The sequence below is a fragment of the Cnephaeus nilssonii genome (assembly GCF_951640355.1).
Source record: "Cnephaeus nilssonii genome assembly, chromosome: 14".
In the NCBI taxonomy this organism is placed as follows: domain Eukaryota; kingdom Metazoa; phylum Chordata; class Mammalia; order Chiroptera; family Vespertilionidae; genus Cnephaeus; species Cnephaeus nilssonii.
In genome coordinates, this window is record NC_137085.1 from 60,386,863 (window position 1) to 60,402,255 (window position 15,393).

Genomic DNA, 15,393 nt, shown 5'->3' on the forward strand with positions numbered 1-15,393 from the left:
ATCAATGAATAGTCGGTAAAGGGGCTTTGACATTTGCTCTCCTTTATTTGTTAGTTACAAAATCTCATTTTTGACTGGACTCAGACTTAGAGGTAGAAGCTCTCAGAGAGGACAGTCTACGTCTCTTCGCAATCTGCTCCTGGCGTTTTTCTTTGGCCTCCTAAACAAAACAAAAAAGCAGTCAAAGCCTGTCTGTGTTAAAAATCTAAACCCAAAGTGAGGCCTGACTCCTCCCGCTGTCCACCCCAATCATCTTAGACTGACCTTCATTCTCTTAGCCAAAAGTTTAGCATATTCTGCGGCCTCTTCCTTGTTCTTCTTAGTACGTTGTTTTTTCAGAGCAATACGCCTGCGTTTGTGTTGCAGGACACGTGGAGTAACAAGACGCTGAATCTTGGGTGCTTTAGTCCTAGGTTTCTTACCTAAAAATTTAGATAATGGATTAATCACTTCACAATAGCCTTGTTCATTAGGACACATACCCTACATTTAAAAAACTTGAGCCGCAAACTTGAGTTAGCATCTATGAAAACTTATTTGTATGAGGCCTTTTAAATCAAATTTGAAATATTTTACAACTTAAAAATACCACCTCTTTGCCAACAAAAATACAAGACAGGCTAAATATTATACAGATATAAGGAAAACTGAAGTCCTTCTAAAAAGAGACCAGGCTAATACTTACTAGCTGCCACTGTTTTCCTAATTAGCACATTTAAACCTCAGTAAGACAGCTCATTAAGTCAAGCCTATTTGGATGTCAAGATCATATATAAATTTAGGTTAATTTTCTGAACAATGAAGTCACACTCAGCTTTCTTCTATCATTTTGATTTCCTGCCAGCTACTAAGGTAAATGATCCCTTAATATAAAGACACAAGAATTATCTTAACACCTGCCAACTAGCACACTTACTACACTGATGGTTATTTCCAAAGGTGTGATTACGGGGAACTCCTGTGAATTTGCCAGTTATTTTTTAAAGCATAAGTTACAGGAGGGTAATACTATACTTTATCCTCAACCTTTAAAATAGTATCCGGCACATAGGTTGTGTTGGATATTTGAAATGAGTGACCAATGAACTCACAATAAGCCAGGTATAGGTTTACGTGAAAAAATAAAACCCAACCAACCAACACCCTCCCCCCAGATTTGCCAGGAGAACCCAACCTGAATATGCTATTTATTCCATTTAATGTAAGTGTTCATACACTTCATACAGCAATTTTAATGTTACAAAATATTGCAGCCACAGACTAGTCGTGATGGGTTATGTTGCTTAACAATGTACCTTCTAAAAATAAAACTCCCAAACACCCATTCCCTATATTCTGAATACAGTATAAACTTAATTCTCATAACTCTTACTATTGCTATTCATATCCCATAGATGAAAATGAGGGTCAGAAGATAAAGCAAGGTCAGTTGATGAAAGCATGTTATTTCTGTCAACTAAAAAAATTAGAACCCGATACGACAGCAGCAAGTGTATAGAGAGCACATTCAATCATAGCCCTAGAATTTCTATCATTTTTCCAACTTTTAACCTAAAAGCAATGAACTTAGTGTCTGCTAAGTTATTTTTGGATAAACATACATCAATTACTACCAGGAAAATTTTCAAGAAAAATTATAACTCTAGATAGAAGGCATTGGATGTAACAAGGATTAATACCAACTACATGTCATGACCCTCTTCAGTATTTTCCTAAAATCTCCAGGTGAGGCTAATAACCAAATTAAGCCAGCCCTAAATGTCATAATATCCCCTACCTTCTTTGTTTAGAGGCTTTCTCACAACATATTTTCGGACATCATCTTCTTTAGAGAGATTGAAAAGTTTGCGGATTCTGCTGGCTCTTTTGGGCCCCAGGCGACGAGGCACAGTGGTATCAGTGAGACCAGGAATATCTTTCTCCCCTGAAACAAGTGAACAAAGACATTTTAATTCAACTTCCTTTTAAAGAACCCTGTTACTGCTTTCATTGGTAAAAACAAAACAACCCCATTGGTCAACTGGATATGACAAATGAAAGAGCCATTTGGACAATCAGCTTTAAATCAATGTCAGCAATAACTGAACTCAAGAACACAAGCCTCACCTTTTTTTACAATGACCAAGTTGAGAACACTGAGATTGGCATCCACAATGCAACCCCGAACAGATTTGCGTTTTCTCTCTCCAGTCCTCCTCGGTCTGTAACAGGAGTGCCCCTTACTCAGCAGCAGGCGGACTCGGCCATGGGTCAAGACACCCTGCTTCATGGGGAAACCTTGTTTGTCGTTCCCACCACTGATTCGAACCACATAACCCTGCAGAATACAATGACACATTACAAAATAAAGGGCTGTGGCCTCTGTGACGTACACTCTCAATTCTAGTAGGTACAGTTCATTAAGTACAATTTGAAACAAAATAAAATTCCTCTGCTCACTCATGTTTGTCTACATTTGCCAATCTTCCAAGTTCAATTAGCAAATTCCTTGCAATCAAGCCCTATTTCTAACCTATGCTTTACTAGCGAGAACAGTTTTAGGGGAAGAAAGATTACAAGGTAAAGAGACCAAACTATCCAAAACAAACAAACCTGAGACACCCTTTCTTGGCACTTTTAAAAATACCCTTTGGAGACCATTAGCTTGCAGCGCAACTAGGTATTTATGTTTTCTCATTTGAGCTATAAAACCCCGCCAGGTGATAGCTCTACCTCACAGGATGAGGTCTGGGAGTCACTAACCCAAGGTCAGCAGACAGAACCGGAGTTTGAAACCAATTACACAGCCAATTACCACCCGCGTTTACACTCTCCCTCAAAGAGCTGCAGCAATTCAACTCTGGGATCAACTCTCACCTTCCATTCTTCACCCAGAGCGTCGGCAGCAACTTCAGTGGCCATACGCTTCTCATAAAAGGTACGAAGTTTGCGTTCATCGTCCACTTCAATGAGTTTCTGGCAGCCAGTGGCTGGGAAAGAGATGTTGAGCTAAGGATTAAACGGAGGGAAAGAGCTTTATGAAAACTACATAACCACCTGCAAAGGTATTCCACTGCAAAAAGCCTTCCATGTCAAACTCCCATCCACAGTCAGCAGCAAAATGGAAATAATCGGTTTTATTCACTATAAAGCACGTGTGTGCACTAACGCGCGACGAGCCCCGCGCTAAAAATAGAGGACATCGTCCGTCAAGCCCCGCGCAATGACTCCGGGGACGAGGGGACTCCGCAGCCGTGCACCCTGGAGTAAGGAGCCCAACCGACATCAAAGCCGTATCTGCCCGGCTAGGCCCGAGGACGCCGCCACCATTACGCTCCCGGCCCCACGCAACTCCAGCGGCAATCACACGCCATCCCCTCTCCCAAGGAGCTCCAGGCCCACAAAATAAAAGCTTTCTCCTACCTCAGACCCTCCTCTACCTAGAACCAGGGTTTTGGAGAGCTACAAAAACAGCGACGCCGTGTCCTGGGGCTCGATTCACGTCCCCCAAGCCTAAGCCAACACCCGCCATCTCCTCCTACCTTCATCCTGAAGCAGCCGACAGCCTCCGCGGCGCCACGAAAAAAGGCCCAACTTCCGCTTAGCCCAGATCACATAGGCACCGCCAGTTCTCGCGAGATGGCCAAAAGACTGGGAGAGCGGAAGGGATCATGGGTAGTCGGCGCTTCCGGAGGCGGGGCTAATTTGCAGTGCGGAAGTGGATTTAGCAGCCTAGCCGCACCGGTGGCGTAGTTTTAGCGTGGCGGCGGGTTTTGCCGGAAGGCTAGACTCCCCAGCCTGATCTTTCTCGCGTTACCCTTGACCAGGAAGGAGCCCAGCTCTGTCTCGGACTCTGCATCGGATGTTGCCGAGGAAGGGCGGCCCGGAGTTCAGCTCTCTTGGACTCTCCTGCACCTCGGACTCGGAGGGAAGACTTACGGTTCGGGAGCGCACCTTGCCCTGGTTCCGCGGTTCTCAGCAAGACACCCTGATTTTTCTCTTAAAATACTCCCATCATCTGCGTAATCGTTGTTCTGTCACAGAACAACACTCTTAGCCACCCTGTCGCATGAGCCAAAAATCACAATGACCCCAAGGCCCGGCCACCATCGGTACCTACTAGCCTCCTTGCTTTGTCTTGCCTTTGCGATCCTTTTAAAACGATAAATTAGTATGTCAAACTCCTCCTTAAGCTGGTATGACAAGCTTTCCACAGTCCCAAACTCACCAATTGCTATTGGTTAATACCACTGCAGGTCTTTCAAGTTAGATGTCCCTCCTAAGAGAAGCCTTTCCTGACCACATTGTCTCACTCAGTACCCTTCCCATCCTCTAGTATAGCACAGTCCTCTTTTATAGGACTCAATCATGATACAGAAATGGATTGTTTATGGCCCCTCTCCTCTACTAGGTGAAAAATTAAGCCACCGCTCAGGTCTTAACTTTACCAGGGTATGTGTACCAGGACACAGCAAAGTGCACGGCACATAAGTGCTCAGTAAATTTTTTTAAAAGTTTTAAATTGATTTTAGAGAGAGAGAGAAACATCAATTTGTTGTTCCACTTATTTATGCATTTATTGGTTGCTTCTTGAATGTGCCTTGACAGGGAATCAAACCTGCAACCTTGGCATATCCCGACAATGCTCTAACCAACTAAACTACCCAGTCAGTAAATATGTTTAAATGAGTATAACCCTAGCTCTGGTATGTTTTAGTCTGAGTGTAGTATAGTATGGAGCCAGCCATCAGAGGTAGAATAAGTGAAACTATTATAGTAACTCTTGAATCAGCATGGTACAGCTTTAAAATATATATGTGTATGTATGTGTATATATATATATATATATGTTATTGATTTCAGAGAGGAAGGGAGAGGGAGAGAGACATAGAAACATCAATGAGAGAGATTCACTGATTGGCGGCCTCTTGCACGCCCCCTACTAGGGATCAAGCATGTGCCTGGGTTCTCATTCTTGTTCTCCCAGAATGTTCAGGAGGAGTATCAAATGTTGGCCATGTCCTGGCCAACACTTGATAATTTATTCTTTCTTTTTTTAAAAAATTATAGCCATCCTATGGTAACTCATTGTGGTTTTGGTTTGCATTTCCCTAATGATGTTGAGCTTTTTAAGTTCTTTTTTGGAGAAATGTCTGTTCAAGTCCTTTGCCCACTTTTTTTGGCTCTATTTTTATTGAAGTATCAGTGAGTTAATGTTAGGCAAACAGTAAAGTACAGGACTATTGCATAGGTTTCTTTATTTTTTTTTTAATGCGTTTTTTTATTATGGTAAAAAACTTATTTGCCTTTTTTTTTGTTTTGGATATTTCTTCCATTGATTTTTAGAGTGGAAGGGAGGGGAAGAGACAGAGAGAAACATCAACATGAGAAAGACACATCAGTTGGCTACCTCCCACAGGCACCCCAACCGGGCCGGGGGGTCAACCTGCAACCCAGTTATGTGTCCTTGACCGGAATCAAACCTGAGACCCTTCAGTCTGTGGGTCGATGGTCTAACAACTGAGCAAATGGGCTAGGGCATATTTGCCATCTTAACCATTTTTAAAAATACATATATTTTATTGATTTTTTTACAGAGAGGAAGGGAGAGGGATAGAGAGTTAGAAACATCGATGAGAGAGAAACATTGATCAGCTGCCTCCTGCACACCCCCTACTGGGGATGTGCCCGCAACCAAGGTACATGTCCTTGACCGGAATCAAACGTGGGACCCTTGAGTCCGTGGGCCGACGCTCTATCCACTGAGCCAAACCAGTCAGGGCTTAACCATTTTTTAAAAAAATATATCTTGCCGAAACCGGTTTGGCTCAGTGGATAGAGCATCAGCCTGTGGACTGAAGGGTCCCAGGTTCGATTCCAGTCAAGGGCATGTACCTTGGTTGCGGGCACATCCCCAGTAGGGGGTGTGCAGGAGGCAGCTGATCGATGTTTCTAACTCTCTATCCCTCTCCCTTCCTCTCTGTAAAAAAAATCAATAAAATATATTTAAAAAAAAAAAAAAATATATATATATATATATATCTTTACTGCCCTGGCCGGTTTGGCTTGGTTTATAGAGCGTTGGCCTGTGGACTGAGGGGTCCTGGGTTCGATTCCGGCCAAGGGCACATGCCTGGGTTGCGGGCTTGATCCCCAGTGGGGGGTGTGCAGGAGGCAGCTGATCGGTGGTTCTCTCTCATCATTGATGTTTCTATCTCTCTATCCCTCTCCCTTCCTCTCTAAAATCAATAAAAATAATTCAGAAATATATATATTATCTTTACTGATTTCAGAGAGGAAGGGGAGAGAGAGAAACATCAATGATGAAGAGAGAATCATTGATTGGCTGCCGCCTGCTGTCCCCTAATGGGGATCAAGTCCAGAACCTGGGCATGTGCCCTTGACTGAAATAAAACCTGGGACCCTTCAGTCCACAGGTTGACGCTCTATCCACTGAGCCAAACCAGCTAGGGCACCATCTTAACCATTTTTAAGTATACAGTTCAGTAGTGCTAAGCATATTCACATTGTTGTGAAACAAATCTCTAGAACTTTTTAACTTTTTTTTTCTTTTTAACTCTTTATTGTTGAAGGTATTACATATGTCTCCTTTTCCCCCTATTGACCTCTCCCAGCCCACTCAGAACTTGTTTTTTATCTTGCCAAATTAGACCTCTAGCCATTAAACAACTCCCAGTACCTGGTAACCACCATTCTGCTTTCTCTTTCTTTGAATTTGACTACTTTAGATACTTCCTGCCCAGCCAGCATGGCTCAGTGGTCGATCATCAACCTATGAACCAGGAGGTCACGGTTTGATTCCTGGTCAGGATGCAAGCCCGGGTTGTGGGCTTGATCCCCAGTGTGGGGCATGCAGGAGGCAGGCAATCAATGATTCTCTCTCATTACTGATATTTCTATTTCTCTCATCCTCTCCCTTCCTCTCTGAAATAAATAAAAACATATTTAAAAAAAATAAAAAAGCTGTGGTACATTTACACTATGGAATACTATGCAACAGTAAAAAAGAAGGATCTCTTGAGACAGCATGGAGAGACCTGGAGACTATTATGCTAAGTGAACTAAGCCAGTCAGAGAAAGACAAGTATCACATTGTCTCACTCATATGTGGAATCTAATGAACAAAATAAACTGATGAACAAAATAGATCCAGAAACATAGAAACGTGGAAAGACTGACCAATCTCAGAGGGAAGGTAGCGATGGGTGGTAAGAGATTAACCAAAGAACTTATCTGCATACTAGAGGCCCGGTGCACAACATTCGTGCACTGGAGGGGGAGTCCCTCAGCCCAGCCTGTGCCCTCTCGCAGTCCGGGACCCCAGAGGGGTCCTTAGTGCTGCCACAGAGGCAGGAGAGGCTCCCGCCACCGCCTCTGTGCTTGCCAGCCATGAGCCCGGCTTCTGGCTGAGCAGCACTCCCCCTGTGGGAGCGCACTGACCACCAGGGGGCAGCTCCTGCGTTGAGCATCTGCCCGCTGGTGGTCAGTGTGCATCATAGAGACCGCGGTTGTTCCACCGTTGGGTCAATTTGCATATTAACCTTTTATTATATGGGATTATTATATGGGATATGTATAACCCATGGACACAGACAATAGTGTGGTGAACCTGGGGCAGGGTGTGGGTTAGAAGGGGTCAATGGGGGCTGGGAAGGACATCTGTAATACTTTCAACAATAAAGATAAGTTTTTTAAAAAAGAAAGCTTTTCACATCTCATCTAATAAATCCTGAAATCTGTTAGGTAAGGATAAAGCATATTTTGTTTAATTCTGGAACTATATAAAATAAACTAAGCATACATAATTTAAAGGGGGGGGTGGCTGCTCTAGTGGACATATACATGATAAGGAAATGAAACAGCCTTATTGCTGATAAGGAGATTTAATGGTCTGGATAGAGGATTAAACCAGCCACAACATTCCCTCAAACCACAGCCTAATGCAGAGCAAGGCAAAACTGCAATTTTCTGAAGCCTGAGAGAGGCGAGGAAGCTGCAGAAGAAAAGTGAAGCTAGCAGAGGTGGTTCATGAGGTTTAAAGAAAGAGCCAGCTCATAACATAAACGTGCAAGGTGAAACAGCAGGTGCTGATGTAGAAGCCGCAGCAAGCTTCCCAGAAGGTCTCGCTAAGATAGCTAATGTTCATGGCTACACTGAACAACAGATTTTCAATGCAGACAAAACAGCCTTATCCTATATAATAGAAGGATAATATACAAATTGATCGAAATGGCAGAATGACTGACCAGGAACGGCCAGCCGCTATGATGTGCACTGACCACCAGGGGGCAGATGTTCAACGCAGGAGCTTCCTGGCCCCCCCCCCCCCCCCCCCGCCCCCACTCAGTGCGCTTCCACAGGGGGAGCTCTGCTCAGCCACAAGCGGGGCTGACGGCTGCGAGCGCAGTGGTGGTGGCAGGAGCCTCTCCTGCCTCCTCAGCAGTGCTAAGGATGTCCAACTGCAGCTTAGGCCTGCTTCCCATAGACATCCCCCTAGGGCTCCTGGGCTGCTGGAGGGATGTTTGACTGCCAGTTTAGGCTTGATCCCCCAGGGAGTGGGCCTAAGCCGGCAGGTGGACATCCCCTGAGGGGTCCCAGACTGTGAGAGGGAGCAGGCTGGGCTGAGGGAATGCCCCCCGCCCCAGTACATGAATTTTCATGCACTGGCCTCTAGTCTTGCAATAAGATAGCATCTAGGACTCTCAAGATGGCAAGACAAATACTGGATGATCTGACTTATATGTGAAGTCTTAAAAAAAAAAAAAATCCAAACTCATAGAAACAGAGATTAGAATAGTAGTTGCCAGAAACTGGGCGTAGGGAAAAGGGGAAGATGTTTTAGACACACTGAGTGTGAAGTGTCTGTGGGATATAAAAGTGGAGACATCCAATAGGCATGTTTGGAGGCTATTTGACACAGTAAAAGAGGTGGGTGTACAGTGGGGGGAGGGGGCCTGTATTTATTTGCTAGGGCTCCCATAACAAAATGCCACAAACTGGGTAGCTAAATAGCAGAAGTTGATTTTCTCACAATTTTGGAACTAGAAGTTTGAGACCAAGATGTTGGCAGGATTGGTTTCTTCTGAGGTCTCGCTTGGCTTATAGATGGCGACCTTGTCTGTGTCTTCACATGGTCTTTCCTCTGTGTGACTCTGCCCTACTCTCTTCTTCTAAGGACATCAGTCATATTGGAGTAAGGCCCATCCTATTCAGCTCATTTTAAAGATCCCTTCGCCCAATACAGTCACATTCTGAAGTACTGGGGGTTAGGTTAGGACTTTAATATAAGAACTGGGGATGAGAGGGGCTAGCTGGTTTGGCTCAGTGGATAGAGTGTCGGCCTGCAGACTGAAGGGCCCTGGGTTCGATTCCAGTTAAGGGCACATGCCCGAGTTGCGGGCTCAATCCCCAGTAAGGGGTGTGCAAGAGGCAGCTGATCAATGATTCTTATCATTGATGTTTCTATCTCTCCCTCTCTGGAATCAATAAAAATACATTAAAAATTAATTTTAAAAAAAGAATTTTTTTTGGGGGGGGGGCGGTGAGTATGGGGAATAATTCATCCCATAACAGGTTCCAAAGGTAGAGTCTCTCAACTACAAGGATCTTGACTAAACAGAACACATTTTTGTATTCAATAATATTAAGTTAAAGTAATCCTAGAAGCGATCAGTAAAGGTAAAATAATCCCTAATTCACTGGTAAGTGAATTTTTCAAGTGTGTTTGAGAAAAGGGATGTTTTTCAAAGGGAGGTATAAATACAGAAAGAAAGAAAAGTAGTAAGAGAGGAAATGTGTTTGTGCATTTTAGTAAGCTGTTTCAAATTTGGCTGAAGTCAAGGAAACAAGAAAAAAGACCGTTTTAGACACACACAAAAAAACTAAAATTCAAGGGCAATTTCTACTTGTAGGAAGAAACTAATTTTAAAACATGCCACACTGTATTTGGGAAAGGAAGTTAAAAGAAAAAAAAATAGGAAAATTCCTTGGCATTTTTTTCTGTAACTATATTCAAGAGCAAGAATTACAATGGATTTCTTACCCTGGGGGTCAGGGACTAAGGGATGTTTTGGCAGAGTTTTGAAAAATAAGCTCTGGCATACATTTTATGAAATAATTGGTGGTGGGCAGGAAGGAAAGGGGATGACAGAAGAAGTGCAAGAACAAACCTGTTTTTTTAATCAAATCAAGTCACTATTTCAAGGCAATCTTCTTTTTGTCCCGTGTAGGAGTAGGAATGCCTGGTCTAAGTGTATATACATTTGTAATTGTGATGGGTAAATACTGCTAAATTGCTCTTCATAAGCAGTTGTTCCAATTTACCCTCCACTAGCAATTTATGAGAGTACCTGCTTCCTTAAGGTCTTGCCAAATGTTATCAAAATTTGGCATTTTATCAGTCTGATAGGTGAAATAAATGTTATATGTATAGCTCTACTCCTGTGGGTTAAGCATCTCTTTATATGTTTTTCTGTTTTTTTAAAAAATATATTTTTATTGATTTCAGAAAAGAAGGGAGAGGGACAGAGAGATTGAAACATCAATGATGAGAATCATTGATCAGCTGCCTTCTGCACACCCCTACTGGGGATCGAGCCCGCAATCCAGGCATGTGCCCTTGACCAGAATTGAACCTGGGATCCTTCAGTCCCCAGGCCAATGCTCTATCCACTGAGCCAAACCAGCCAGGGCTATTTTTCTGTTTTATCTTTTACCATTTTTGTTGTTGAATTGTTAACACTATATAAAGGAAATTAGTTGTGCCCTGGATGGGAGGTTCAGTTGGTTGAAGCATTGTCTCATACACCAAAAAGGTTGTGGGTTCAATTCCTGGCCAGGACACATACCTAGGTTTTGGGTCCGATTCCCGGTGAGGGTGCACAGGGGAGGCAACTAATTGATGTTTCTCTCTCTTTTTCTCTCTCCCTCCCTCACTCTAAAATCAAACATATCCTTGGGTGAAAATTAACAAAAAAATCTCAGAGTTGTGCAACGATCACACAATCTAATGTAAAACGGTTTCCATCATCCCGCCAAAGAAACCTCATATCCATTAGAAATCATTCCCCATCCCCATTCCCCCAAACTGCTGCACCACCCCAGCCCTAAACAACCACAAACTTACTTTTGTCTCTATAAATTGGTCTATTCTGGATATCCTATATAATAAAAAGCTAATATGCAAATTGACCAAATGGTGGAACAACTGGTTGCTATGACGTGCACTGACTAGGGGAGGGGGGGGGCCCACTCAGCCAGAAGCTGGGCTCATGGCTGGCAAGCGCAGTGGTGGTGGTGGGAGCCTCTCCCGCCTCCCCGGCAACACTAAGGATGTGCAACAGCCCCCAAGGGCTCCCAGACTGCGAGAGGGTGCAGGCCGAGCTGACGGACCCCCCTTCCCGAGTGCACGAATTTAGTTTTATATAAATGGATTCATATAATATGTGGCTTTGGTAACTTGCTCCTTTCACTTTGTTCCCATTCTTTCTTAAGCCATAATCCATAAGTCAGGATTGTGTCCCCACTTAAACTATCCTTTTAAAAAGGTAATTAACAGTAGTCCTCTTGTTTTTCTTCTTTCCTCACAAGCTGTGCCTTCTTAACTTCCTTGCTAGTTTCTCCTCCTCATCCCTCTAGACATGGGAGTCCCCAGGACGCAGTCCTCCTCTTTTCTATCTGCACCCCCTCTCGGCCACTCATCTGGTCCCTTGGTATTGGAGAGACCACTAAAATTCTGCTCCCACAGAATTCTGCTACTAGGAATATGGAATAGACATTTTTTCCCTTTTCCTCCTGCTAAGTACAACTAAAAAATTCCAGACATTATATAGAAAACCAGCATCTGAAATGTGGAAAGAAGAAGGCAGGCTGGCGAGAGACGTCAGGACCTCAGTAACGGCATGGTGGTGAGTTCCCTGGGTTTTCTTTTTCCCTCAGACCTCCCAGACTTGGAAATGAAGAAGCCAGCAACTCAAAGTGCCAACAGGCATAGACCAAAAATCTTCAACAATAGCCTGCTTTCTCCAGAGGACCAGGAAAGGGCCAGCTTAGCAAGACAGAAATTTAAGATAATAACATTTTACTCTAGCTAAACACCACAGGAAAACAAACAGGCAAAAAACTACTGTCCACCTGCACAAATAAAGGTTGAATGTAAACCTAGACTTTCAACCTTATTAGGCTGTAATAATATTTCCCAATAATCCTGCCAGGTGGTGACAGAGAAAGCCAAGTAGCGAGTTGAAGTTTCATCCCAGCTGGCCAGTAATGAGACTCTCCCCACCTTCTCTGTTGTCAGTGGAGACTACATGGAGAACCTGGACTTCCACTCCCACCATCAATAAAGAGGAGTCTCCTCTCACGTGTCAATTTGGCAATCTGGACATCGACCTCCACCTGGCAGAAATAAGGCAGTATCGCCCCCACCTTCCCTACCAAAGCAGTATCAGAGATAGCCAGCTAAAATCAGAAGGTTTCAATAAGACCCAGAGTTGCATAACATAATACTAAAAGGTCAAGGTTTCAATAGAAAATCACTCATCATACCAAGAATGAGAAAGATCTCAAACCGAATGAAAAAAAGAAATAGATGTAAACATGGAGATGACAGACATGTTAAAATTATCTGGCAATAACTAAAGCAACCATGATCAAAAGGCTTCAATGAGCAATTAATATTTACATTGAAAGTAAAAAATAAAAATACTTAGGTAAGAAATAGAAAGCTTCAGCAAAGTACTACACCTTATAAAGAAGAACTAAATAAAAGTTTTAGAACTGAAAAGTAAAACAACAAAAAAAGCTCAGTGGATGGACTCAAAACCAGAAGTTATGTATACAAAGTGTAATATCTAGAGCAACCGCTAGAGGATCTATGAACGACTCAGTGAACTGACAGATAAAATAGAAATGACCTACTCTGGCCGAAACCGGTTTGCTCAGTGGATAGAGCGTCGGCCTGCGGACTGAAAGGTCCCAGGTTCGATTCCAGTCAAGGGCATGTACCTTGGTTGCGGGCACATCCCCAGTAGGGGGTGTGCAAGAGGCAGCTGGTCGATGTTTCTCTCTCATTGATGTTTCTAACTTTCTATCCCTCTCTCTTCCTCACTGTAATAAATCAATGAAATATATTAAAAAAAAAAAAAAAGAAAGAAATGACCTACTCTGAACAATGGAGAAAAAAATCTTAAAAAAAAAAAAGATCAGAGCCTAAGGGAACTAAGAACTTAAAAAAAAAGACCTAATATTCCTGTTATTCATATCATCGGAGTCCTGGAAGAAGAATAGAAAGAACAGAAGGCTGAAAAGGAGAAGTAATAATGGCTGAAAACTCCCCAAATTTAGCAAAAGTTATAAATGTACAAATTCAAGAAGCTAAGCAAAGTCCAAATGGGAAGACACAAAATAACTAAACTTCTGAAAACTAATGACAAAGAAAATCTTAAAGCCAGAGAAAAACAACCTTTACTTAGAGGAGAAAACAATTTGAATGACAGTGGATTTCTCATCAGAAGAACCTGGGGAAAAGAAACCAGAAAAAACAAAAGCAGAGAGAACAAACACAAAGCAAAAAATAAAAGAGCATAATTAAGCCCTGGCATGTCAATAATTACACTAAATGTAACTTTATTTCAGTTACATATTAACATATACTATATGTTGATATTTCATCTGAAATGCTTCTTATCGTGCACTGTGCTGAAAAACTTTTCCCAATTCATTGTCCTAAGGCAGTGGTCGGCAAACTCATTAGTCAACAGAGCCAAATATCAATAGTACAACGATTGAAATTTCTTTTGAGAGCCAAATTTTTTAAACTAAAACTTCTTCTAACGCCACTTCTTCAAAATAGACTCGCCCAGGCTGTGGTATTTTGTGGAAGAGCCACACTCAAGGGGCCAAAGAGCCGCATGTGGCTCGCGAGCCGCAGTTTGCCGACCACGGTCCTAAGGCATCACTGAGGGAAGAGCTTTCCTGGTCACTCTGATCACACACATGAAATTCAGGTTCTGATCCCCTTAGGAACACAAAGACTTTGTTAGCTAGAGACAGGAGAATGTCCCTTCTGGGCCTGACAGGCTCAGGTAGCAATTCTGGCAACAACTGGCACTGGGGTTCTGGCAGTTTCTTGCATGGTTGGAAGTTGAGAGTGGGATTTAATTTGGTCGAACTCATCATCCAGGAGGAAATCACAAAGACCCAAGGGGCACCCCAGGGGCACCACAAAGAGGGCTGTGGCTCAGAGCCAACCTGGATCCCACCTGCTACTTATTCCTAACTAACTGGCTGGAAAGGTGGGCACTATGTTTGTAGTTAGTTGGTATATGTAAGAGATGCCCAAGTAGTTCTCTAAAACTGTCACTACAAATCCTATCAAAAGGCTTCTTCAAAATGCTCAACCTAAAATATACTGGTAGCTTTTTCATGTGAAGAGAAATCTTAAAAGCAGCCAAAAGTCTTATGGTTCTGTCCATTCACTTTGTCAAATATTTTTTAGAACTAAATTTCTACAAATTTCCATACTTAAGAGGAGAGTGAAGTTTCACCTAAATTCTGTATCATTTGTTCCCCACGCTGCATTGCTAATGAGCAATATTAAGGGTCTGTGGCTCTTCTTCGTGTCTACTCTGGAACTTTCCTGGCAACGACTGTCCCCATCTACAGAATACCCAACACGTCAGAGACTTGTCTCCATGTTACAATGATTAGAAAATTTAATAAAAAAGGATGATGTTCTCACTAGTCCCAATCTTTTTCACTCCAAGGTCTCTGACCTCATACATGGACCTCTCAATTTCAGTGGACAACTTTCTCTCCCACTTTGTTCCGAAGTATGAAGTGCTTTAGTCTTCCCTCATTCTAAAGATGTGTCTAGATTTCATATATACTCTCCTCCTCCCCCTCTTTCTTAGCATACAGTTCTGTTAGGACACTTGGTTTTAAGTCACAGAAACACAACTCAAACTGGCTTATGCAAAAATGTGAGTCTACTATAAAGGTCCTGGGTATCGTGGGAACATCTGCATGTGGCCAGAGGCCTGGGCATAGCTGGAACCAGGGGTTGTTCAGTTGGACTACCTCTTGTCTTCACAGCCCTCTTTGGGGCTGCTTCAATATTCTTGTGCACTGTTGACCAGTTCTGCCTGCTCCTCCATCCTTCTGGTAGAACACATCACCAGTAGTGCCCCTGTTCACATCTCTATTCCATAAGGCAACCAGATGGAGGTGGAAGAGCTCAAATTCTGATTCCAAATTTTCACTGATGCATTCTGATTAGCCAGCTTGGATCATGGACTAATGAACTCTAGCCACAGAGGTGGGTCACAGTGTATTACTATGGCTGTTCCTATGATAGCCTCCTGAATGGAGTTGGGGGCAAGGGAAAGTGGGAGG

At 43.0% G+C, this 15,393-nt stretch overlaps 1 protein-coding gene across 1 annotated transcript; it reads right to left on the bottom strand.

Annotated features, from left to right (window-relative positions):
* Positions 1-21: 21 nt before the first annotated feature.
* On the bottom strand, positions 22-3,635 carry RPS6 (ribosomal protein S6). The gene is made up of 6 exons (XM_079790689.1): positions 3,522-3,635; positions 2,857-2,988; positions 2,107-2,317; positions 1,778-1,924; positions 265-422; positions 22-160 (listed from the first exon to the last, which is right to left on the bottom strand). Exons 1-6 carry the CDS (start codon positions 3,525-3,527, stop codon positions 65-67), a joined length of 750 nt encoding a protein of 249 aa, XP_079646815.1. The 5' UTR covers positions 3,528-3,635; the 3' UTR covers positions 22-64.
* Positions 3,636-15,393: the final 11,758 nt, after the last annotated feature.